Source organism: Marmota flaviventris, chromosome 11 (genome assembly GCF_047511675.1).
Source record: "Marmota flaviventris isolate mMarFla1 chromosome 11, mMarFla1.hap1, whole genome shotgun sequence".
Lineage (NCBI taxonomy): Eukaryota > Metazoa > Chordata > Mammalia > Rodentia > Sciuridae > Marmota > Marmota flaviventris.
Genome location: NC_092508.1, coordinates 91635401 through 91662740, shown reverse-complemented (window position 1 = coordinate 91662740; position 27340 = coordinate 91635401). Strand labels below are relative to the sequence as shown.

General features: G+C 36.2%; 1 protein-coding gene across 1 annotated transcript in view; it reads left to right on the top strand.

The window, feature by feature from the left end:
- Positions 1-27340, top strand: part of Thsd7b (thrombospondin type 1 domain containing 7B) — a 705560-nt gene that overhangs the window by 596177 nt on the left and 82043 nt on the right. Inside the window, exons 15-16 of the mRNA XM_027936850.2 lie at positions 17531-17664; positions 26134-26284. Coding sequence (XP_027792651.2) covers positions 17531-17664; positions 26134-26284 — 285 coding nt within the window. The remainder of the gene's footprint in view (positions 1-17530; positions 17665-26133; positions 26285-27340) is intronic.

Sequence of the window (27340 nt, the reverse complement as noted above, 5' to 3'; positions counted from 1 at the left end):
CCTTGATCCATTTTGAGTTAACTTTTGTGCATGGTGAGAGAAAGGGATTCAGTTTCATTTTGTTGCATATGGATTTCCAGTTTTCCCAGCACCATTTGTTGAAGATGCTATCCTTCCTCCATTGCATGCTTTTAGCCCCTTTATCAAATATAAGATAGTTGTAGTTTTGTGGATTGGTTTCTGTGTCCTCTATTCTGTACCATTGGTCCACCCGCCTGTTTTGGTACCAGTACCATGCTGTTTTTGTTACTATTGCTCTGTAGTATAGTTTGAGGTCTGGTATCGCTATACCGCCTGATTCACACTTCCTGCTTAGAGTTGTTTTTGCTATTCTGGGTCTTTTATTTTTCCATATGAATTTCATAATTGCTTTATCTACTTCTACAAGAAATGCCGTTGGGATTTTGATTGGCATCGCATTAAACCTATAGAGAACTTTTGGTTATATCGCCATTTTGATGATGTTAGTTCTGCCTATCCATGAACAGGGTATATTTTTCCATCTTCTAAGATCTTCTTCTATTTCTCTCTTTAGGGTTCTGTAGTTTTCATTGTATAAGTCTTTCACCTCTTTTGTTAGGTTGATTCCCAAGTATTTTTTTTTTTTTTTGAGGATATTGTGAATGGAGTGGTTGTCCTCATTTCCATTTCAGAGGATTTGTCACTGATATACAGGAATGCCTTTGATTTATGCTGCGACCCATCGGCAGGCCCAGCTCATAATGACCTTTTGAATTAGATTTTTTCCACTTAGATAATTCAGGATAATCTTCTGAACACAAGATCCTTAACTTAATCTGCAAAGTCTCTTTTGCTCTGTAAAGAAACATTAGCAGATTCTAGGAACAAGGGTGTAGGTATTTGTGAGGTCATTGTTCAGCCTAGTACAGGCACCATGTGTTTTGTGTCTAACCAATGGTGCTTGGACAGTTGGATGTCCACATACAAAGAATAAATTTGGACTACTCCCTCAAATCCTACAAAGATATTAGTTAAAAATTGATCAAAGACCAAAATTTAAGAGATGAAATATAAAATACTTAGAAGAAAACCTAAATGTTAAGCCAGGTGTGGTGGCACACACCTATAATCACAGCAGCTCTGGAGGCTGAGATAGAAGGATCGAGAGTTCAAAGCCAGCCTCAGCAATGGCGAGGCACAAAGTAATTCAATGAGACCAAGTTTCTAATAAAATACAAAATTGGGCTGGTTGAGTGCTCTGAGTTCAATCCCTGGTTACCCCCCAACACCTCCCAAAAAAGAAAACCTAAGTATTAATATCTATGATCTAGGATCAGAAAGAAAACACCTAAAGCTCAAATAGTCAAGGAAAAAAGAGACAAATTGGAAAAACTGATATGATTTTTTGTTGGGGATGATGAACTCTTATTATCTATAATTCTGGAATTATAGACAGTGCCTATGGCTTTTTAAAGATTGATTATATTTTTTAAAGATTGAATTTTATACTTTGCAATAGTGAATTTATGGTATGTAAATTATGTTTCATTTTTATAAAAAAAGAAATAGGAGGCAAGCCAGTTTTGGCCCATTGCCAACCCCTATGCAAGAGAAAAAGATTTATGTCATTTTTATTTATTCACCATCAAGGAAATTTGAGTTCTTACTTAGTAGAGCACCCATAATATCTGCTGATAAATGCATGAGTAATTAAATAAGTATAAGAGATCTAACACCAACTATTGAAAGAGTATAATCCATAACTGTTGTTACCAGATGACATTTATCTTTAATGAAGAGTAATCTTCATGATATTTATACACTTTTCTTTTGATTCTTTATTAATACTTATCCTCTTAGTTAATGGTTTAATTTTAATTAAGTAAATAAGCATAGGGCCCTTTATCTAACACCTATAAAATCAAAGATTTTTTAGGAAGAATTATTACATAATCAAGAAAAATGGCATAAATTGACATGGCTAGGAATTGTAAACGCCCCCCCCCCCCACCTCCACCCACCCACCCCCGTCTCTTTATGAGAAATAGCAGTGCTATTTTGGCAATGACTGAGGTAGTTTTGCTGGCTTAACTGTTACTGTTGGCATCTCTTGTACTAAGCAGCTTATCAGGTGCTACAGAAGATAAGAAAGCATAAAGCTTTAGGGCATGTGTCTGTCTCTTTCAGTCACTTCTTCCAGTTTTGAGGATGCAAAGCTAGCAAGAGTTCAAAGTTTTTTAAATTAGACCACCTAGAGTTCTGGCATATTTTTTGATGAGGAAAATGAGGTAACTGGGATAGATGATCACATACTTTTTTCCTTGCTCCAAAGTTCCTTCACTTCCGTGTCTCAATATCACTCAGAACAAATGTAACTTAATGCAATGAACTCTCAAAGTTTCTAAAGCTGTACTATATCATTGTACTGTACTTCTTGAAAATGGTAAGTATTCGTTTCAGGTTATGAAGAGAAAAACTAGACCCCAAGACTCCAGTAAGTAAGTTACCAGAAAATCAATGGAGGAACCTGAAACAAAGTCCCTTTCCCACAGCTTCCTTCAGATTGGTCTGCTCACCAGACCACAGATAATCTTTAGCACAGTATAAAAGTACACTTCACCCATTGCTGCAATGAAGCCACCCCAAAGACAACTGCATTATCAATTTAATAGGACCCAACCCAGGAATCCAATAATGAAGGACAGGAATCCAATACAAGTAAACTACTTGATGTTGCCCATCACCTAAATTGCTCTACAGATGTCATTTTGTCAATCCAAAGCAGTGAGTTTCCTGCTAAGAAGGAATATTTTAACAGATACTCCTCTCCCAAATGAAAAGCCTGCTCAGATCTAGAACCATAAGCTCTATCCTTCCTGGAGTTCAGTCCATATGCATTTATTTATCATGAGCCTATCATGAATTCAGCACATGCCAGATGCTAGGTGCTGAATTATAAGAAATAAAAAATGTGCAAGACCTAGTCACTGTTCTCTATGAGAGCAGATTGTCAGTATGAGCCTGGCTGGGTCATATTAGCAGGGTCTGCTGGCTACTTTGAATATTACCTACCTCCACTGGAAAAAAATATATATCAATCCTTTTAGAAGCTTATATTCATCCTATATAATTTAAGACATACCTAATTGGGATACGTAAATGGGGTAATACTTTGCAGTTACCTTCATCTATATTCAGAGAAATCAGAAGTGAATTTGTGAGAGAATTTTTAATTCTTATACATATAAGAACTCTAAGAAAGGCTGTGAATTCATTTGGGCATCAAGTTTCCAGAATGATAAAAATCTAGAGACAAGACTTCAGTGACAAATAATTACATTTGAATTATTTATTATTGATGCCTAAGACTAAAATTTTTACTCATTAATAACAAAGGTGGTAGAAATTTTGGCTTTGGATGATACAAGTATCATAATTTGATCTAGATAGGCTTTTCAGGAAGCATTTTCAGAGAATTTCAGCTTTCATTTATTTAGTGTGTATGGTAATAAACACCTGTTGAGCACAGAGCATAAATCAATGTATAAAGTTTTTTCCTGCCCTTCCTTCCTGTCTTTTTTATTGAGCCAGGGGTTAGGTGATATTTATTTATTTATTTTTTGCACAAAATATGGTTTGTCAGTGTTCTTAATTTTCAATCAGTATTTGTTGTTGGTATATTTATATTTTTATTATCAAGGACCAGTTTGTAGAAACTTTTTATAAATAGGTTAATGGACCACTTTATAATACAATATACAATTTTCATTGTTTATGTTCTCTATCATGACATTTGCACCTGTTATAAGTTGCTTCTACATTATTATCAGCTATCTTTCTTTTGGTCAGCCAAGTAAGTTTACTAAAATGAAGGCCAAGAACAGGTTGGCCTTAAATTATCACTTTTATTTAGCAATTTTCTGCTTTTATTTTGTGAAAAGCTGAAGAGTTCTTCATATAATAAAAAAAAAGTATGAGTCTTTATCTCTACCTCGCTGTCTGCCTCAGAAGAGGAACTGTTTGCAACAAAATGTTCTTTATTCCATAAAACAGCAGCATTCAATTAGTCCTTAATAAGAGTCTCCAACTGACGGAATTAGGGTGGAAATCAGAGCCAAGATCCCAATTTATCACCATGTAAGTGAATGGCAGGGATTCCATTATCCAATCAATCTTGCCTCTTAATTCTGCAAAGGTCAGGCTGTGCCATTGTTGGTTATAAAACACCACTTCTGGCTCCATGGTCCACTTTAACTTTGTGCTAGACAGATCAAGTTCATTACAGGAGGCCTCATTCTAAGGGTTCATATTTTAAAATGCCATTCTGTGCTGTACTTGGCCTTATATGTTAACATGTTAGAGAATAATGCAAATTGAGGACTACTTCCTCAAACATTTATTCCTGTCATCTGTACATAGAGTCCCTTTAGCAGTATTTTATAATAATTATCTTCATTTTTCTCTTTTTTTCCCCAAAGTACAAGGATATAATGGTTTGTCCAGTTTTTCTTGAATATAATGACAATGAATATTATTTTAGCAGCATCAATTCCATTCCAAATTAGACAAATTTGGAATGGGATTTACAACCAGAATATTTATTTTCCCTTCTTTTAAAATTGGTCTTTCTAGACAGAAGGAAGGCCATTTTTTATGGCTGCTTCTTTTCTTCCATTTTCTTTCATTTCCTGATAGACTGTGGAATAAGCTATATGCAAAAACTCTGATACATTTCAAAGTAAAAAAGGTTTGTTAGTGGCAGTGATTAATAGACTGTCACACTGTGCCTTGGGCCCTCATGGCATAAGAAAACGGGAAAAGGGATTTCTTACCAATTATGGGCTTTCCTTTTGGACATAATCCAGGAATTCAAGCCAGACCCAGTTTTGGTCTTGCCTACTGAGAATATTGGTAAGTTCTGAACAAATACTTCAAAGATCAGATTGCTTTTCAGGTCACACATGGCATCCAGTCTATCCCAAGTAAGCCAACGTAAGATGAAATAAGATGACAAATATGTTATGAAAAGTTTTCTTGGCATGTTCCCAAGAGTATCTGTTGCTGTACTCTTGAACGGCACTTCTGGAATTTTTAGGACATAAGAAGCTGTCACCTTGTGTTTTTCTCACAGTGTTGTTGGTGAAAAAGAGGAAACTTGTGTCCCTAGATTCTAGAATATATTACTCATAAATGATTCCTAAAAGTAACGCTGGTGTTTTGCTTGTCTCTTTCATATTTACTACCAAATCTTGAGATCTCTTCCTTCTTGCTATATAGTGGCCACTCTCTGGAACCAATATTGAAAAATAGTGGTTATGATGACCATTATTTCATAGCCATAACCTCATTCAGAGACCATAGCAATTTCTTCTTTTGTCAGCCACACTCTCACCTCTCTCACATTCAAGATGACTTATTCTTCCCCAAACTTTGCTTGGAATATCTCTTGATATAAATAACAGACAGCTTAGTGGCCCCCATTGTCTACAAACAAAATTCCACCTCATTATATTTTCCCATTTACCTACCCGACTAGCTGCAGTCTCCAGACCTTCATTCTTTATGCATCATGGCCCTTGTGTACCATTTATGAGAATTGCATTTAGATTTTGGTTTGTCTGCTTGATTGATTGACAAATCTCCCATCCAAAGCAGTTCATATTAGACTAATCCTAGCTGGGCCATTCATCCTTGTCCATTTGTATTTGATAGTCCAGCTACACAAATACAGGATTTCTCTGCCTAAGGAATGTGAATCTTAGATTATGTTGCTTTGTTATAGAAATACACTTTTATAATCCACATTATACTGATTTCCAGGGCATGCTCCACAGGCTTCTTACATATATTGAGTTAGAAGATAATTGCATATATTCTAGAAAGCAGGCAAAGCATGAAACATTTATCCACTGAGAATAAGGAATTGTAAGGTCTCCTCTCCCAAAAAAAAAAAACCCATAATGAAGCAATGTTTTCCCTAAAACTTTCATTTCTTAGATAACAAAAAGTTGCAGCCTAGTACGTAAGCTCATTCTTTCTCCTTTCTTGATTAACCCCAAATAGCACCAAATTCTTATATGATTTACTTACCCTTAGAATATTTGTTTCTAAGGACCGAGATCTGCTAAACGAGACCTGTCTCCTTTTCAAACATTCTTCTCTATTAACACAGAAAGAAAACTTCCCTTACTTACTTAATTTCTGGTGGTGATATTATAGAATCCAGACTCACTCATTCTCTATACACATTCTTCTCTCCATCTGTCTTTTCCCTAGACTCCAGAGACTATTCCAGGTTTCTAACCCATTCTAAGACACTAAGCTCTTTTCAAACTTAAAAAAAAATTCTATGTTAATCTACCCTCTTAAGAGGAGCTTTTCACATGTACAATAGAGTACTGTTATCTATAGGCACAATGTCATACAGCAGATTTACATAACTTATTCATCTCATGTAACTGAAATATTATATCCATCAATGAGCAGCTCTTACTTCCTCAGCCCCCAAGTACCTGGAAGCCACCATCCTATCCCTTTCTTCTATGAGTTTGACTATTTTAGATACCTTATATAAGTAGAACCTGGTAGTATTTTCTTCAGAGATTGTTTTATTTCCACAGAGTATAATGTCTATAAAGTTCATCCATGACCTCTTTTCTATTCTCTTCTGAAGCGCTAAGAATTCAGCTCTTCCAGTATCTTCTGAAAGTTTATCCATCATTCCTAGTTTGGTGGGATTTTTTTTTTCTTTTTGAATTTGACAGATAACCACAATCTGTTCTATTGAAATCCAGAAGAGCCACCATACCTATAGTCCCTGGCATTCTGTAAACAACCTCCAAAATCCCATCTGATTTTTTGCCACCACTTAGCATGGCAGTAGGAGGCATCTCCCAGGGTAGTGGAGAAAGCAGTCAGATTCTGGAGTACGTTTCCCCCTCTCATGCTATTTGTAGTCATTGTTTGCATAGAATGGTGATAGAGAATGTGAGCTTCACAGTTCAATTTGTCCCAAGTTGCCTATGTTACTATGTACCCCCTGTTCTGTAAAATGTAGCAGAGAGAAAGAGTCTGATCAATGCTCATGTGTGTTTGTGCACGTGTGTGTTAGTGCTTTCCTTGTAGACTAACATGCACTTTATAGAACCTGCTGACTGACTGCCCTTTACTGTGTAGTTCACTTTGAGACCATGATTTACTTTCATATCTCTTAAGTGACACAGAATAAGAATATGAGCCTGATTCAGGTGGAAATATAAGTTGAGTATCCTTTCACTGAAGTGCTTGGGAATAGAAGTATTTCAGATTGGGGATTTTTTTTTTTTTCAGATTTTGGAATATTTGCCTGTATATCGTAAGATACCTTGAGAATGGGACCACATATACTTTTTATGCATACCCTGAAGGTAATTTTATACAGTATTTTAACACCTATGTTTTGACTGTGGCCCATTGCATGAGGTCTGATGTAGAATTTTTTTAACTATGGCATCATGTGGTCACTCCAAAAATTTAAGATTTTGAAGCATTTCACATTCTTAATTTTCAGATTAGGGATGTTCAGACTATATACAATTTAAAAAAAAAACTAAAATGTTTCTACTTCTTTGCCATTATAAATCATTTAAATTATTTGTAATACAATTTAGATAATTGTGATTTTCCAAATGAGGGCCTTGTGGCTCCCCTCTATTAAATACATACTATAATGGGGAAAAGGTACTATGTGTGACATCCTTGAAGGAGGCAGGAACCATGAAAGAAAGGGGAAATATTTGCATAATTTAGGGATGTATTTATTCAGTCTAAATCTCCCTCCATGAGGAGGAAAATAAGACCATGTCAGTGATACATGTTTTAGTCACTTTCTCATTATTGTTACCGAAAGAGCCTACTTTATAGAGAAAGGTTTTTGGTTTTGTTTTTTTCAACTCACAGTTTTGAAGTCCAGAAGTCCAAACAGCATGGCACAGCTCTGGCAAGGGCCCCCTTGATTGCATCACATCATGTTAAGAGACCAGGTGTATCTTTCAGTGTGTTCTCTCCCCCTCTCCTTATAAAGCCTCCCGTGTGCAGTCATGGGGGCTCCTCCCTAATAACCTAAGTTAATCAAATCACATCCTAAAGGTCCCACCTCAGAACACTAGTCAGACTGTTTCAACCCTCTTACTACCACCAGCATAAGACTTTGAGGGTTAAACTCATGCATAAACCATTAAAAAATGAACCTTAAAAAACATGGTATACAGAACTTCTCAGTAAAAAATACTCTTCAATATTCTCTTTTAGAAGGAGGACTTTACATGCCTTTTATCAAATATAAGCAATAATGTGATTTAGATTATAGCCTCTTATTAATCAATTTCTTCTCTTATTTATATGAAAAGACAGAAGCTCCCTACGTTTTTGTTCTACAAGGATCTTATCCTCTCAGTCAGACTAGTTTGGGAAAGAACCTAATGAGAGAAAAGCTAATTCAAATTCATCAGTGCTGTCAAATGAAATTAAAATTTCATTAATCACAACAGTGCCATATTCATTTGACAAGAGATGATCCCAACTTGTCTCAGATTATGTTATTCATTGAGACTACAGGCAAGGTGTGGTATATGAATGCATTTGTGGGCCCCTTGTAATTAGGCTACATCCTTAGAGTCTGCACATCCAGGTTGGAAACAACTGTTCTTAGGAGACAGGAAATAAAGCTGCTACAGTTACTGTTTTAATAAACTTCCCATTGGCTTTAAAGTTCAGTAATTTATTTGTTAGTAATTTTTTTTTGCATAAGGCTCATTCAAATTATTTGGCTCATCTTTAGATTTTTAATATCAAAATTGAAAACATAATGTAATTTAAAATGAATAGTGAATCTTAATAGCTAAGCCTGATAGGAAGCTCAGGGCATTCTGAGAACGGCTTTGCAACTTCTGTGGAACTACAGAAGCTAGTGTGTGACAATTCATAGAAGCAGAGGGCAGCAGGGCCTCACACTTGAGTATCATAACTAACATTGGCAGTTACAACACCTCTGAGTATTGATCAGTGGACCTAGGATCTCCAGAAAAACCTAACTCTAAATGCCGCCCTTGCAAATGACCCATAGCACAAAGTGACAGGCATAGTGGTTTTCCTGCTGATTCTACTTTTTAAACTTTGGTGGATTTTTTTTTTTAAATCTGCCCATTTTCACATAAAGAAGTTCAATCACCCTAAAAACATAGGCCCGTCTTGCTTTGAACTTGGAAATTAGTTTTCTGAAAGTCATTCTGACATTTTGAAATTGTCAAAGGAGTCTTCCTTCCAAAGATTAATCCTAAATTGCATATGCAAATTTTTTTTCTGTATAAGAAAATTGGCATCATTTAACTGATAAATAACTTGCCTGCCTAGAGGCAAACACCTATAATAACTTGGAAAGCTGAGGCAAGAAGATCACAAGTTTAAGGCCAGCCCAGGCAACTTAGCAGACTCTGTCTCAAAATAAAAATAAAAAGAACTAAGGATCTGGATCAGTGGTAGACCATCCCTGGGATCAATACCCAGCAACAACCTGCCTCCAAAAAAACAAAAAATCAGTTTGTGGCTTTCCTTTTTCAGGAATTTAGAACTACATTTATCTGTTATTATTCTTAGGGGAACTGGTTCCAGGTCTTTCTATGGATACAGAAATTTGCAGATGCTGAAGTTTCTTATGTAAAACAGCATATTATTTGCATATAATCCATATATATCTTTAAATCATGTCTAGATTACTGAAAATATCTAATACAATGTAAATGATATGTTATATTGTATTGCTTAGGGAATAATGACAAGGAAAAATTTGTCCATGTTCAGTGCAAATTCAGTTTTTTTCTTTTAGAATATTTATGATCTGCAGTTGTTTGAATCTGAATATGTGCTCCTGGTTACAGAAGGCTGACTATATTAGCATTGAAAACATAGTTTCTTTTGGTGTATGGTGATAAACCCAAACAAGCTAAACGGGAAGAGCTGGTGGGAAGAGCTGATCACTGGCCTCTTCAAAACGTGATTCTCAAGCTTGATCACCAACTCAGCCATTGCCTTCTTCAGAGTTTATTATTTTCTGTAAATAAGGATCATACAAACTTTGACCAAGATTTAAGACATAGAATATATTTTATAAGATATAAAGTTCTACACAACATTATTTTGATAACATTGCTGACCAGAGATTATTAATGGGCACAGTTGTATAGCATGTGGATATAGTTGCATTAGGACTGAACTTTAGCATTTCATTTATTGCATTGTGTGTAAGCAGTTATAAATGCATGATTGACAACAATAGAAACAAAAGTTCTTTGTATAAATGTGATACTTTCCAGTCTTCTGTACCCATCAGAATGGAAGAACAACTTAGTTACTGACTGAATAAGAAAAAGGTCAGAATTTTGTAAGTTGAGGGAGCATGTATCCCGGGGAACCCCTGTGGAGGAAAAGTATGAGCCAAAGGGAAAGAGAGAAAGCATGGATAGATAGAGAAGGGCTAGGAGGGAAATTATTTGAATTAAGGACTGAAGATCCTGGACTTTATCAGAGGCAAATTTGTACATCTTATATAAAGGGCTCACAACAATTGGAAGAGAAAGGACCCCATAGTTCTTTACTAAAAGACCTCACTACTCCTCAGGATCATTTACTCTCACATTCCAATGGGACAGACCTGGTCTGACCTGTTAGCATCTCTGGTTCCAGAAGGGTCTTGGAATTGATTTCCAATTTCTACTGTATAGTCACAGTAGCCAACATGGAGGAAATGTCAAGCCTGAATTCTACCTGGGTCTTGACTGGGAGCCTCACTGGAGCAGAAGTTGATTGCAATAGAAAATCAGATCCATGAAATTCCTTCCCAGTGAGACCATGGTCCCAGGTTTATGCCGGGTAGTCAGTCTACATATCAGAAAGAAGTACATCATTAAAAATGATCAATTGCAATGAGCGGAGGCTTATTTAATATTTAAAAAAAACTAAATGAATGCATTTATGATATGAATCTGGAACTGGCAAAATTATAAAAACCCATGTCCCCAATTCAGAAGTAAAAAATAAATCTGTTTCTAGAATGAAACCATGTTGTTCTCAGAGGATGTAGGGTTTTTCCCCCTCAAAATTTATTTATTTATTTATTTAACTATCTACCTACCTATCTATTTATTTATTTACTTTTATACAATTGTAGCACAACTTTACATTTCTCTGATTGTACACAACATAGCATCACACTGTATGTGCAGTCATACATGTACCTAGGGTAATGATGTCCATCTGATTCCACCATCTTGCCTGCCCCCATGCACCCTCTTTACCCTCCTTCCCCTTTGCCCATCAACCATCTCCATTTTTCCCATGCCTCCCCTCTCCCTGTTATGGATCAGCATCCACTTATCAGAGAGAACATTCAGCCTTTGGTTTTTTGAGATTGTCTTACTTCACTTAGTATGATATTCTCCAACTCCATACATTTACCTACAAATGCCATGATTTTATTCTCTTTTAATGCTGAATAGTATTCCATTGTGTATATATATATCATAGTTTCTTTATCCATTCATCTATTGAAGGGCATCTAGTTTGCTTCCACAGTTTACCTTTTGTGAATTGAGCTGCTGTGGCTCAATTGATGTGGCTGTGCTACTATAATATGCTGATTTTAAGTCCTTTGAGTATAGAATGAGGAGTGGGATAGCTGGGTCAAATGGTGGTTCCATTCCAAGTTTTCTAAAGAATCTCCATACTGCATTCCAGATTGGTTGCACCAATTAACAATCCTACCAGCAATGTATGAGAGTGTACCTTTTTCCCCACATCCTCGCCAACATTTATTGTTGTCTGTATTGATATAACTGCATTCTGACTGGAATCAGATGAAATCTTAGAGTAGTTTTGATTTGCACTTCTCTAATTACTAGAGATTTTGAAATTTTTTTCATATATTTGTTGATTGAATGGTATCTTCTTCTGAGAAGTATCTGTTCAACTCCTTAGCCCATTTATTGATTGGGTTGTTTGTATTTTGTGTTAATTTTTTGAGTTCTTTATATATCCTGGAGATTAGTACCCTGTCTGACATATATGTAGCAAAAATTTACTTTCAAAATGTAGGATCTCTATTCACCTCATTGATTGTTTCTTTTGCTGAGAAGAAGCTTTTTAATTTGAATCCATCCCATTTATTAATTATTGATTTTATTTCTTGCACTTTAGGAGTCTTAAGGAAGTTAGGGCATAATTTGATGTGATAGGGATTTGGGCCTACCTTTTTTCTCTATTAGGTGCAGGGTCTCTAGACTAATTCCTAGGTCCTTGATCCACTTTGAGTTGAGTTTTGTATATGGTGAGAGAGAGAGTTTAATTTCATTTTGTTGCAGATGGATTTCCAGTTTTCCCAGTACCATTTGTTGAAGAGGCTATTTTTTCTCTAATATATGTTTTTTGGCACCTTTGTCTGATATGAAATAACTGTATTTATGTGGGTTTTTCTCTATGCCTTCTATTCTGTACCATTGGTCTGCAAGTCTATTTTGGTGCCAATACCATGTCATTTTTGTTACTATAGCTTTGTAGTATAGTTTGAGGCCTGGTATTGTGATGCCTCCTGCTTCTCTCTTCCTGATGAGGATCACTTTGGCTATTCTGAGTATCTTGTTTTTTCTAAATGAATTTCATGATTACTTTTTCTATTTCTATAAGGAATGACGTTAGGATTTTAATTGGAATTGCATTGAATCTGCATAGCACATTGAGTAGTATGGCCATTTTGACAGTATTAATTTTGCCTATCCAAGAAGCATGGGAGATCTTTCCAACTTCTGAAGTCTTCTTTAATTTCTTTCTTTAGTGTCCTATAGTTTTCATTGTAGAGGTCTTTTTTACCTGTTTTGTTTAAGTTGATTCCCAAGTATTTGATTTTTTTTTTTTTTTGAGGCTACTGTGAATGGGTAGTTTTCCTAATTTCTCTTTCAGGGGATTCACCACTGATGTACAGATATGCCTTTGATTTATGGGTATTGATTTTATATCTTGCTACTTTGCTGAATTAGTTAATTCTAGAAATTTTCTGGTGGAGTTTTTGGATCATCTAAGTATGGAATCATGTTGTCAGCAAATAATGGTAGTTTGAGTTCTTTTTTTCCTATTTGTATTCCTTTAATTTCCTGTGTCTGTCTAATTGTATTGCCTAGCGTTTTAAGGACTATGTTGAATAGAAGTGGCAAATGAGAACATCCCTGTCTTGTTCCAGTTTTTAGAGGGAATGCTTCCAATTTTTCTCCATTTAGAATGATGTTGACCTTGAGTTTTGCATAGATAGTTTTTACAATGTTGAGGTATGTTTCTACTATCCCTAGTTTTTTTTGTGTGTGTTTTAAGCATAAAAGTCTGCTTTATTTTGTCAAATGCTTTCTCTGCATCGATTGATTTAATCATATTGTTCTTATCTTTAAATCTATTGATGTGATGAATTATATTTATTGATTTCCATATGTTGAACCAACCTTGCATCTCTAAAATGAAGCCCACTTGATCAGGGTGCACTATTTTTTAAATATGTTTTTGTATTCAATTTGCCAGAATTTTATTGAGAATTTTTGCATCAATGTTCATCAGGGATATTGGTCTGACATTTTCTTTGATGTGTCTCTGCCTTGGTTTTGGTATCAGGATGATACTAGCTTTATAGAATAAATTTGGAAGGCTTTCTTCCTTTTCTATTTCATGGAATAATATGAGAAGTATTGGTATTAATTCTTCTTTGTAAGTCTTATAGAACTAAACTGTGAATTCGTCTGGTCCTGGACTTTTCATGGTTGGTAGGCTTTTGATGGTATTTTCTATTTCCTTCCTTGAAATTTATCTGTTTAAATTTTGTATGTCCTCTTGAGTCAGTTTGTGTTGATTGTATGCCTCTAGGAATTTGTCAGTGCCTTGAGGTTTTCTATTTTCCTGAAATATAAATTTTCAAAATTGTTTCTAATTTTCTTCTGTATTTCAATAGTGTCTGTCATGATATTTCCTTTTTCATAACAAATTTTAGTAATTTGAATTTCCTCCCTCCTTATTTTCATTAGAGTGGCTAAGAGTTTGTCAATTTTATTTATTTTTTCAAAGAACCAGCTTTATTGTTTTGTCAATTTTTCAAATTGTTTTTTTAGTTTCAATTGCATTAATAGGATTTAGATTTTTCCCTGGCATTTTCTTTCTTTCTTTCTTTTTTTTTTTTTTTTTTTTTTTTTTTAGTATCTAAAAAACCCTGTTATTTTCCTTCTAATTTGTGATTTTCATTTAATTTTATCATGACTCATTTCTCTCCTTCAGAACATTTTCTTATGATTCCCTGATAAAGTCCATGCTGTAACACATTCCCATTATAAAACTACAATAATATATAAACACCAACTAAAGGACAATATGCAATAACTAGAACATTAAAGACTTAGGAGAAGAAATCAGGCACCTAGGTAGTAAATTTCTATCCTTGAATGCCCTGTTTCATTCTTGCCTTTTGTGAGTGTTTTTGGTCCTCCAGGTAAGAGTCCTTGCCCAGTAGACTGGAGTTTTAAGGAGCCAGTTCTTGCAATTCTCCCAGGCCAGCCTTTCCTTTCTACAGAATTGTGAAGCTGCACTTTTTAGTGACAGAGTGATAGCTATTCTTCAACCAAGTTACATTACAGAAAGACAACATTTCCATTTGTGTTCCTTCTTACTGTGCTTTGTGCATTAAGCGCCTCTTTGGGCCTGTTTTCTCTAGAGAATTAAATGAAGGCTACTTACAGCCTGGGACTCTTCAAAAAGTGGTTTCAACTCAATAAATACTGATTAGACACCTCCATTCACCCCATGTCTTGGAAAATATAGACTTCACGAATACATAACCCCTCCCTGCCTGAGACTCACTAGTTATTATTTTTCTTTTCCCCAGGAGACACACAGGACTACAGGCCTGTGCAGGTATATAGAGTACAAATTGCATTTCTGTGAGCAGTATTTAAAGTCCAAAGTGGCCATACGTGTATTTAGGACTAAGGTGAGGAAAAGAAAAAAGTAGTGAGAGGAAAAGAAACACAGAGAAGGAGTCAAGGTGATGACTTTCAAACACGTTTGTTCTCCTAGCAGCACTGCTGGGCCCTAACCACCACACACGCCTCAGCCCAAAGCATGCCAACCCTGAACTATGGAGGTGGAAGGATTTACTTGGGCTTTGAAAGAAGAGCAAAGATTTGTTAGGTAGAATGAATAGCATGAAGACATTTTTAAATAGCAGATGGGCTGGGACTATAGCTCAGTGGTAGAGCACTTGCCTAGCATTTGCAAGGACCTGGATTTCATCCCCGGTACCAAAAAATATAAAACATAAGGGGCAACAGATCAAGTAATTCCATGTGGATGGGAAATCTTTTTTTTTAAGAAATACTGTTTTCACAGTTAAGAAAAATAGCTTAATATCTTCCTACAAAGACCTGTCCTGTCTTCCAATAGCCTGTCCTTGTGGTTAGCTACACTGCCACAGGGGGAAGCATGGGAGCATACAGAGTTAAAGCAGTTAGCTAATACATGAATAAGGAATCAAATGCTTAGACCAAAGGAACATGAAACTTGACAGGTTTTCCTTCTCATTCTGACCTTGGGTTTCATATGAAAGAGAAGGGGACATAAACGCTCTACCTTCTATTGATAGCTTTAGAAAAAATACATCCATGTCAAAGAGGATAGCCATCCATTTGTTCTTAGGTTCATGAGTGAAATGTAGGGGAAATGCTTTTTGAATAAATTTTTAGTCTATTATTTGTAAAAAGGGTTTTTTTTTGGTGGAGGTACTTTCTTATATTTCATATGAAAGCCAAAATGCTTTGTTTAAATTAATTTACATTGATATTTATTGAAGATTATAGAAACAACCCATAAAGTCAATGAAAGCTTCATGTACATGGTTCAATCAGGCCAGCTTTCCACCTTCTACTGCTAGCTCTGTTTCCTAGGATCTGTTGTGTTGGGGTCATGCATTTTCATTTTTGTAGATTTTTTTTTCTTCTTTACTACCCTATGAGTTTTGGAGGGCAGTTACAAACTCTCACCTCCTTATTCATATTGGAGCCTCTCCTGACCCTTTCATTCCCCTCCTGTCCGCATTCACAGCATGAGATGCAATCCATTTATTACTTAATTCTTTACTTTCCTCACGCCCATTTCCACTTCTCTTTTCCCATCTCCTTTGATTTTGCCCTCACATATCCTTTACCTTGTGGTTTCTCTTTTCCCTGGGAGCTGTGCGGGAGAGAGCCAAATAGAACCCCATGGTTAAAAATAGTTTCTGACGTTATTTGTGATTCCCAAGAAATAGTCTCACAAATCACCTTTTCTCATTTGATTTCTAGCTAACGTGCTGACAGAGCTCCAATCTTGTTTTCTGATTATCCCATTACAGAGTGCTCGCCCTCGATTTTAGTGGGAACATACAACCAGTGGTTGTGTTTGGAAAGCACTTTCTAGTCATCATTCACACTTTTATGGAATTAGGAAGGCAAAAGGAGGGAAGGACTGCTATTAAATTCTTATTTAAAAGGAAGAGCATTAATTAATCGTATTGGTAATTGGTGAGCCGTTCGTTCTTTTCCAGTACACCTGTACTAGCGCCATCTTTGGAGACTTCTGGGTGGAATCATGCTATGAAGCAGCCTTCTTTTCCTTACTTCTCTTACTTACAGAGAAGGTTCTGTTCCATATTGAGAAGACATGACTGATAAATGCAGCTTCAAAAAGATTGACCCACTGAACTGGCTGCCCATTCAAATGCCATTTCAGGGGAAAAAAAAGTCCCACAAACAAATGCAAAAGAAATTACCTAAGAATTTATTAAATTTACTCATTGTTTTCACCATAAAATTATAAATGTTGATAGTCAGTAATCACAAGGAACCACTAACAGTCTGGCAGTAACTGTCTTGTGAGGTGTGGTGTGTGTGTGTGTGTGTTAGCTATGCTATGAAAACATCCTACAAACAACTTCATTCATATGAAGCCACAGTGCCCAAGAGGCTAAATGATTGCCTGTTAGCATTGATTGTTTGAAGGCATAAGAAGAAATTTCCAGTGCAAATAATACCACTTTCCTTATGCATTCTTAGGAATGCTTATATTCAGCAGGAAATTTCTTAATACATAATTGTTTCAATTGACATGCAAAAGTACATCTGAGAATACAATATGCCATGTAGTTGAGAGTTGGACCATCTCACAGATACCATGTGAGCTCTTTGAGGAAATGATAATGGAATTTCTATTCATGGTGCTAAGAAATTCCTGTCCTTTGTTCTCTTCTGTGAAGGCATAGATCATATTTTAGTTGAAGCATTCCCCTGTATGCTTCTTCAGGCAAGTCAGTAAATTCAGATAAGTCAACCACATCTTCCAAGGAATGTAATTTGGCAGTCTGGGCCAGAGTGTTATTTCTTGGGTTATATTCAGCAGGTATTACTAACAGATAAGTGATTTTTCTATAACTTAGAGAGTTCCACATAATTTTTTTTTTATTCTTTCCTGTTCTTGACAGGTGCATGAGGCAGTCCCGTGTTACAGTGAGTGCAATCAGTATTCCTGGGTTGTAGAAAACTGGTCTCCATGCAAAATCAATAATGAGCTGAGGTCTCCGCGTTGTGGAAGAGGAACACAAACTAGGAAAATCAGGTGTGTGAAAACGGAGAGATTTGGGAGGTGGGAACATCGGAACTTACATTTAAAAAAAAAATAAAAACAACAGTGTTCCCTATCCAACTATACTTGCTTTTTATCACCATGTACTCTGGCTTTTGCTCATCTTCGTGGCATCCTTGGAAGCATATGTATTTTAACCAGCCCTGTTTTAATGAGATTTCCTCTGCAATGCAGCCCCAGTAGTGTTTCCTGCATTTCAACTGGTAGGAAAGCCAGCGCATGGATTAAGCTGGTATCACTCCACTGATGCTTGGCCACCAGTGATGACAGATTAGGATATTTTAACTCACTCTCTCTGTGTCTGTTTCTCTCTCTATCTCTCTCCACACTATCATTAGTGTAGTTGATGGATGTTTACTACTTTGGGATGCCTATAGATTGAAAAAGTCAATTTAAAACTCCACAATTAGCTTTGGAAACTAAAATATGACATACCTATGAATAGTAGCTGTGGATTTTAATATAAAAAGAGCACATCTCTAAGGGAATTTGGAAATGCTGTGCTGAGAGATCTTGCTTAAAGGTTTTGTTTTGTAAATACAGCAGTGGTAACCAAAGGGTACACTTGATATGAGTTTGTCAAGTTGGTTTGTTTATAAATGACTTGAAAGAATAAAGAATCATTTCTTTATCCAATAAGGATAATGGCAATAAACATAAAAGACCTTACAATCAAAATTTAAAATATTTCTACACAATAATTATTATGTAAAATAAAGAAAACATAGTATAGTCAACTATTTAGTTGTATACGAATAGTATTTTTGCCAGAATTATGAAATGCCATTTTAAATTGGCAGAAAGTGCCTAAATCAGCTGGCTGTTGAGTTAACTGTTAGATGAAAATCAGTTGTCAAAGCAGAGCTTGAGTGTGTTGACCATTATTCAACATTAGTGAAACTTTATTCAGTAATTCAGTATATAACCACCTTTTCTTGGGTCTGGTACTGGGAATTGAATCCAGGGTGCACTACCACTAAGCTACACCTCCATAATTCTATTTTTATTCTGAGATAGTGTTATGGTTTGGATGTGAAGTGTGCCCCAAAACTCATGTGTGAAACAAGGCAAGAATGTTAGAGGAGAAATGATTGGATTATGAAAGCCTTAAAGTAATCAGTAAATTAATACTCTGATGGAGATTAACTGAGTGATAACTGAAGGCAGGAAGGATGTGGCTGGAGGAGGTGGGCATTGGGGGTTGTGTTGGTGTAGGTATTTTGTATCTGGCGAGTGAAGTCTTCAACTTCCTGATCATCACGTGCAACCCCTTGCCATAGTGTTCTGCCTCACCCTGAGCCCCAAGGAATGGAGTCAGTCTTCTGAAGACTGAATCCTCTGGAACCATGAGCCCCCCAAATAAACTTTTCTTCCTCTACAATTGTTCTGGTCAGGTCTTTTAATCACAGGAACAAAAAAGCTGACTAAAACAGAAATGGTCTTGTTGAGTTACCCAGACTCCCTTGACCTTGTGATCCTCCTGCCTTGGATCCCACAGTAGCTGGGAGTACAGGTGTGTGCCACTGTGAGCAGCACATACCTTTGACCTTCTTTAAGTTGTGAAATCACTGGTAGGCATGTAGTCTAACTGAAGGCAAAATTATTAAGGTGCTTCTTATCACCAACCCAAGAAAATGGCTAGTAGACGAAGTCCCTTTCTTTCCTTCTGTCTGTTGCTCTTTCTCCTAGAAATCATGTGCTTAGGTTTTCACAAACTTTGTGCTTTTACCGTTTTCTGTTCAAAAATCTCCTCCTATGTCTTATTCTCACATGGTTTTGAAGAAAGACTGGCCAACCCAGTTGATACAGTAATATGCAAATGAGATGTGGCATCTCTTACTCTTGTTCCGTTCCCACTTCTTAGCAATATTAAAAGAAAATCTCAAGAGAGACAGAATACTTTAAGAAAACAAATTAGTACTGGCAGAATTGCAATCAGGTTGAAGAAAATACACAGGAGGGTCTTTCAGCCATACTGCTCAGCTCAAACCTCTGGAGCCTGATTTAAAAAACAAAATAAACAAACAAAAAAAAAAAACAACAACAACAACAAAAAAAAACAAAACACATACACACAACCAAATATGAGTTCTGAAATGGGTTAATGATTCCCCCACCAAATTCATGAGTCAGGGCTCTAATCTCTTATCTTATAAGGTGACTATGTTTGGAGATGAAGAGATAGTTAAGGTAATGAAGTCCTAGGCTCCGGTCCTAAACCAATCTGACTGGTGTCCTTATAAGGGGAGACTAGGACACAGATACATACAGAAAAAAGACCACATGAAAACACAAGAGCCAGGCACAGTGGTGCATACCTGCAATCCCAGAAGTTCAGGAGGCTGAGGCAAGAGAATTGCAAGTTCAAAGCCAGCTTCAGCAACTTATCAAGGCCCTAAGTATCTGACCGAGATCCTGCTCTAAAATTAAACATAAAAAAGGTCTGGGTATGTGGCTCAGTGGTTAATCACCTCTGTGTTTCATCCCTGGTACCAAAAAAAAAAAAAAAAGGACACAGGAGAGAAGATGGCCATCTGCAAGCCAACGAGAGAGGCCTCAGAAGAAACCAATCTTACCAACACCTTGAACTCATACTTTTAACCTCCAGAATTAGGAGAAAATAAATTTATGCCCTTGATATCACCCTGTATATGGTATTTGATTATGCAGTCCTAGCAAAATAGTATGTAATCATTGTATAACATGCTTCATGTGCATGGTTACGTTTAAATACGTGAAGCTAATCTTCCAGGCACCTTGCATTCCAAACTATTATAAAAACTATTAATAAAACAGTTTATATATTATTTTAGACAGCTTTTTGGCTGCTGTGACTGAAAGAGCAGCAAGAACAATTTTAGAGGAGGAAAAGTTTATTTCAGGGCTCACAGTTTAAGAGGTCACAATCCATAGAATCCAGATCCATTCTTAAGGGCTGGAGGTGAGGCAGAATATCATGGCGGAAGAGTGTGGCAGAAGAAAGCAACTCACATGATGATCAGAAGTAGAGAGAGACTAAGCTCAGCTCAACAAATATATACCCCAAAGGCATGTCCCCAGTGACCCACCACCTCCAGCCACACCTTACCTGCCTTCAGTTACCACTCAGTTAATTCTATCAAGGAATCAATTCACTGATTGGGTTAAGGCTCTCATACACAATCATTTCTCCTCTGAACCTTCTTTCATTTTTTCACATATGACCTTTTAGAAGACATCTCACATCCAAACCATAACATATCTTTCTTAAAACCTCTGAGCTAAAGAATATCTTTATGGTTTGTCCTGGATTGCAATCACTTGACCACTCAAAGCACATTTAGGATCATTTGCTTTCTATACATTAGATGCTGCTCAAGGCATATAACATAAAAAAAAAAATGTTTATCTCATCAAGGAACTCACAATATATCAGTAGAGAAAAAATAAGCTCAGAAGTTCATATATAATGAGATGTCTTTGCTATGAAATGTCAAGAAGAAAAAATAAAACTGAGTTGGAATGATGGGGGTTACTGTTTTAGAAAGATACAATTTTATGATATATAAGCATAGACCCAAATAAACTGAGAAACCTGAATGAATGTGAAGATGTACAGAAGGAGAATCCTAGGGGGAAGGACTATGTAAAACTGGAAACTTCTTGGCTTGTTGGAAGAATAGTAAGATGTCCCATATGGCTAGTGCCAGTATTCAGAGCATGTGGTATATTCTAAAATAAAGTAAAGACAGGGTGTTGTTCTAACAGCAGCATGACTCCATGAAGCTATGGAAGGTTTGGGATAGAAGGGAATTACATTGTCTTATTTAAATTTGAAAACAGTATTTTAGAAGCAAGGATATCGATTTGGGTCCTTGCAGAATTCCTGGTGAGAGGGGTTGATAGTTGGATTAGATTTTAGTAGCAGTGGAGATGATGATATTTGGATTGGATTTTAATAGCAGTGGAGGTGATGAGAAAGTCAAACTTTGAATACACCTTGAAGATCTAAAACATAGGATTTGCTGAAGAAGAAGGAGGGGTGGGGGAGGGGAGGATTAAAAAAGATTGTTAGTTTGTAGGGCCTGAGCAAGAGTAGGAAAGATGGCGCCATTTTGTTGAATTGGGAAACATTAGAAGTGGATTTGAGAAAAAAGCAAAAGTCAACTTTTGTATATACCAGATCTGGTGTGACTTTAGCCTACTGGCTGAGCTATTACAGGTTGCAGTTCAAGAGAGACAGTGGGGTTATCAATTTGAGTGTCGTTAACTTATAAATTTAGTATATTTTGATAAAATTTTGAGCCCTGAGGAACTACCACTTTCAAGGTTAGAAAGAGTCAAAGAGAAAGGTTCTACAAATGAAACTTAGAGTCTGGGGAATTGGAGGAAAACAAAGAAAATGAGAAGACAAGCCAGAGAATTTTTTCAAGAAAGATAAAGTAATCAGTTGTTTCAGATGTTTACTGAGCTAAGAATTGACCACTGAATTTGGCAATGGGGAGTCTGTTGATGATTTTGATAAGAAGTTTATCTTCAGTGGCAATAACAACACAATTAAAGTGTGTTCAGGAAGTAATAATGGAGTGGAGGGAGAGTGACACTGATAGCAAATACAGAAAATTCCCTGAAGTTTGAATACAAGTGCAATGATGACCGAGGAGAGAGAGGCAAGGAATCTGTAGGGGAGGACTCTTTCCTTTTGAGAACATCCTTAATTTCAGTCTTTTACATCTTACCCTTAGACAGGAAAGAATCCCCAGAAAAGTCTATCATGTGTAAAATAGATAATTCTAACACCCAGTATTTGCAAACCCAATGAAAGAAGAAATGGTGTGTGGCAGATAGAATGATGATCCCCAAAGATATCCACATCATAATCCTAGAATCTGTAAGTAGGTTACCAGTGGCTAAATGGACCTGGCAGATGTGATTAAGGTAAGGAACTTGAAATGGGAGATTTTTCTGGGTTGCCTGGGGGAGGCACCGTTTGCCCGCAAGGGTTCTTAAGAGCAGAAGTGAGGAAGATGTGACTACAAAAGCCAGTCACAGAGGGATGTAAGGCTGCTGGCTTCAAAGGTGAAGAAGGGGCTTCTAAGGGATGTGATGCAAAAGTCAAGAAAACAGATTTATCCCTGGAAACAAAGCTCTGATGCACCTGCTATATTGATGTAGTGCAGTGAGGCCCATGTTGGATGTCTATGCTGCAGAATTATAAATACATTTCGTTGTTTAAGCCCCCAAATTGTGATGATTTTTTTTTTTAGACATGTAAACTTTTACTTAAACTCCTCTTTTCATTATGGTGTTCTCTAGTCTGTAAATCTTTTGAGACCCTCTCCAAATAACAAACCTTCAGCTACCCACAGGGGTGGGGGAGGGGCAACCACTCAACTGCATGGGTTAAGGGAGGGGATATGGGGAGCTGGGTACTTCTTAAAACATACTTCAATAAAACCTCCAGTTTTTCAGCTTAATTTTCATTCCCATGTCTAGAGATACTTGGTGCTACATATTCCGGAATTTTTTATGTGTTCTGTAGTGGGAATGGAGTAATTTTATTGTTGTTGCTTGAAAGCTTAGAAATCAGTTTTCTCGGTATGTTAAGGCAGTTACTATGAGCCTGTCTATCATCCATTTTTGCAGTTGTCCTCTCCCATGTTTTCATTCTTGTAAGGTAATGCCTTTCCATCCCCCACTATTATTATTGTTGTTGTTGCTTTGGTAACAAATTCCTTTATTATTGCTTTTGTGGCATATTGGTAGTGAACAGAAAATAATGCATACATTCATAAGATATCATTACCCAGAAGTCTTCTCTCTTCTTTTCTTAGTGAAATAATAAAAGAACATCAGCTGAGTATGCATAGGCAGGAAGGAAAGCAATTTCTGCATTTTTCAGTTTGTCCAGGGACAGATCCAAACCATCCCATGGACCCTCCTTCCCCTGCTGACAACAACCACAGGAGAGAACAAAGTCCATAGATGACACTGTACCACGCCTCTCTACATTAGAAGGCATTGCTTACATTTCATGTCTACCTCTCTCTGATAACCTCCTTCATACAATATCGAATTTTTCATCACTTACATCTCATAAATCTGTATTTTTCACTGTCTGATAAGAGACTGCACACTTCTCGAGTCATCTTTTCCGATTTTTAATTTGAATGTAAAGAAGCTTCTAAGTCATAGGATAAAATTTATTAGTATACCGTGATTTGGGGAGCATCCAAGCTCCTCAGGACAGCACAGTTATGACTTTGTCATACCTGAACTTACCAGATCAGCTAAGGGCATTGTCATATTTATATTCTCCTTTATCAATATTATTAGAGCAAAACACCCATAAAGAAAGGGACCATGTCTGTTTTTTTGTTTTGTTTTGTTTTGTTTTTATTTCTGTATCCCAACCCCTCAGCTAGAGCATGGTATGTAAAACATAATATGCCCTCAAAAATATTTACTAAATATATCATTATTAATAAATAATAACTGTATCTCAACACCCAGCAAAGAAGACTTGCACATAGCCTGACTCTGTTCAATATTTTTGAAAAAAAAAATATTTTTTATATCAAGTTATGACACTGGGCACAGTGGCATAAGCCTGTAATCCCAGGGACTTGATAGGCTGAAATAGAAAGATCATGATTTCAAAGCCAGCCTGAACAACTTATCCAGGCCCTAAGCAAATTATTGAGACCCTGTCCCTAAACAAAATACAAAAAAGGGCTGGGGATATGGCTCAGTGTTTAAGTGCCTCTGGGTATGAAAAAATAAGTACCATAAAAAATAAACTTATGGGATATAAGCAGAGAGAAATGTTTCCATCATGGAGGGGAGTGTTCTTGTTGGATGAATTCTCACTGTAAACACCTGTGTAACCAGACTAGATGTCAAGAAACAAAATATTACCTGGACCATCTAAGCCCTTCTCAATCATTAATCATTCCCCCCCAGGGTAACCACTATTCTAACATGTGACACAATACATTAATATTGCCTCTATTTTTTCCTACCTTTGTATAAATGGAATCATAATGTGTGTGTGTGTGTGTGTGTGTGTGTATTTTTTCTGGCTTTCTTTATCCAATTCTGCATTTATGAGCATCACCCATTCATGCTCTTTTATATAACAGTAGTCTATATATTCTAATTATTCTTTGGTATTTAACCCAATGAATTTAGCACAATATATTTATTTTATTATTAAGAACAATTGAGTTGTTTCAAGTTTGGTTGATTATGATTAGTGCTCCTGTAAACATTTCCCATCAGCTTTTGCTCTTGTTTTGATATGAATTTGTATGTATTTCTTTTTTTAAAAAATTATTTATTTATTCTAATTTGCTATACATGATGTCAGAATGCAATTCATTTCATATTACACATATAGAGCACAATTTTTCAAGTCATTGATTGTACACAAAATATTTTCACGCCATTCTTGTCTTCATACATGTACTTAGGGTAATGATGTCTAACTCATTTCACCATCATTCCCACCCCTTGACCCCCTTCCTTTTTCTCCCTCCCCTAAAGTTCCTCCATTCCTCATGCTACCCCATCACCATTATGAGTTATATTAATGTTGGCTTATATAGGGTAGTTACTGCTAGCCAGTTTTCAAAACAGTTTACATTCCACCAGCAGAGTAAGATTACAGTTGCTCCACATTTTTGCCAACTCTTAATATTTTCAACATTTACTTAAACCATTTGTAGGTGTGTATAGTGATCTAATTCTTTAGTTTTGATTGAATCTTCATTATCCATAACCATAGCATTATGATTCTCATCAGTTCCTGGGCATACCTCAAATCCTGATGTATAGTGTTGGCCAAGCAAGTTTAGGTACACATCTATGCTCAGTGCTTCTGAGCTGTGTGACAGTGCTTGATAATGGCCTTTGCTTTGTGATAGCAAAATTCCATACTGAAATGTAAAAAATGCCTGAAAGAATAACATATTCAATTGATTTTCATATTACTTTCCTATTACCTTAAATGTGTGGGACAAAGATTAGGGAGGTTTGGCAAATATATTTGGAAACTTCTAGGAAATACACAGGAAGTACAAAGGCTCTGGTTATTACAAAGTGATGGATTTACTCAGAAAAGCCTTCAAGATTCATTACAGTAAAAGGCATATTCCCTCAGTGCTAGACCTGAGTAAATATATTCTAGGACTCTTGAGACTGGGAGTTCTTCAAGGATAACCATCTTCTGTAATCTTTCCATTTTTCTTTTTTGCTCTGCTAAATAAAGAGTTCTGCACTGAGTTATTGCTCAATAAAGGACCACTGACTAAGGAAGGAAAGTTTTTCTTTGCTTAGCTTTTCTGCTAATCTTTTTTCTTTAATATAAGTATCTTTGAAGGGTCAGTAGCTATGACACATCATAAGTGTTTTGACGCTCTACTCTTTTAAGCAATCAAGCTATCTTGTGGTCTTGCCTAACAGGTGTGTGAATACAGCTGATAGTGAAGGTGGAGCTGTGGACAGTACCCTGTGCAACCATGATGAAACACCCCTGGAAACTCAGTCCTGTTCCCTCCTGTGCCCTAGTGAATGTGTCATGTCTGAATGGGGAACATGGAACAAATGCCCACAGGTAATTTTCCTTTCTTTGTCCGTGCCCTCATTCTCCAGTGCTGCCCTTGCTGTCGTTCTTTGTACATTCACACTGCTGCTTTACAAGCCATTCTTCTAGTAACATGGGAAAATAATTTTTCCTGGGAACACCAAAAAGAGGGAGAAAAAAAAAATTGCAAGTGATGCTGAGCAATTTAAAATGCCATTGCTTCTTTTGAGGCTTTTATCTTGGGAACATGAACAAGGAAAATGAGCCTATGATAATCACACTAGAATCTGACTGTATGCCCATTGTTAAAAGGGTCTTCTCTAGCACCAAAATGATTCTCATTATCATATCTTGGTTCTGTTCCATTTTTATTCTGGTGGAATCAATTATATTTTGAGTTCAACTCTGCTGTGCCATTTTTCTTCTGTTAGTGATGATCTGTTTCTGCCTTTAGCTGTTTTTCCAAAGAGAAAGTCTTTTTTACTGTGTTCCTACTTCTTCCAAAGCTGACCCCTCCCCCCCCAAAAAAACCCACTTAAATTGAAAGCATTTGCCTGTATTCTTTTTATTGAAATTGAAACAAAAGGAAAATGACAAAATAAATATTCTTTGAGTAGCATACTTCAACTCGATATTTCAAGAAGATAAATTATGATATTTTAAACTTTCATTTATGCATAAAGTTTGGAACAAGAAAATGGGAATTATCAACATATTATATGAGTTCTAATATTAAGAAGTAAAGAATAGAATAAATTGAATTCAACTGTCATACTGACAATTTGTGGAAAGATAATGGAAATATTTTTAATGACAATGAAGAGGTTTAATTAAATGTAGAGGTCATGATCTTTCTCAATTTTTTTTTTAAGTCAAGAAGTCCTTTTAATAAAAAGCATAAAATCTAGTAATGATAAAAGCTTTTGATAAATTTGGGTACCTCAAAAATTTAAATACTCTTTTTTTAATTCATATTTTATTTTATTTTTTTTTTAATTTTTATTGTTGGTTGTTCAAAACATTACATAGTTCTTGATATATCATATTTCACACTTTGATTCAAGTGGGTTATGAACTCCCATTTTT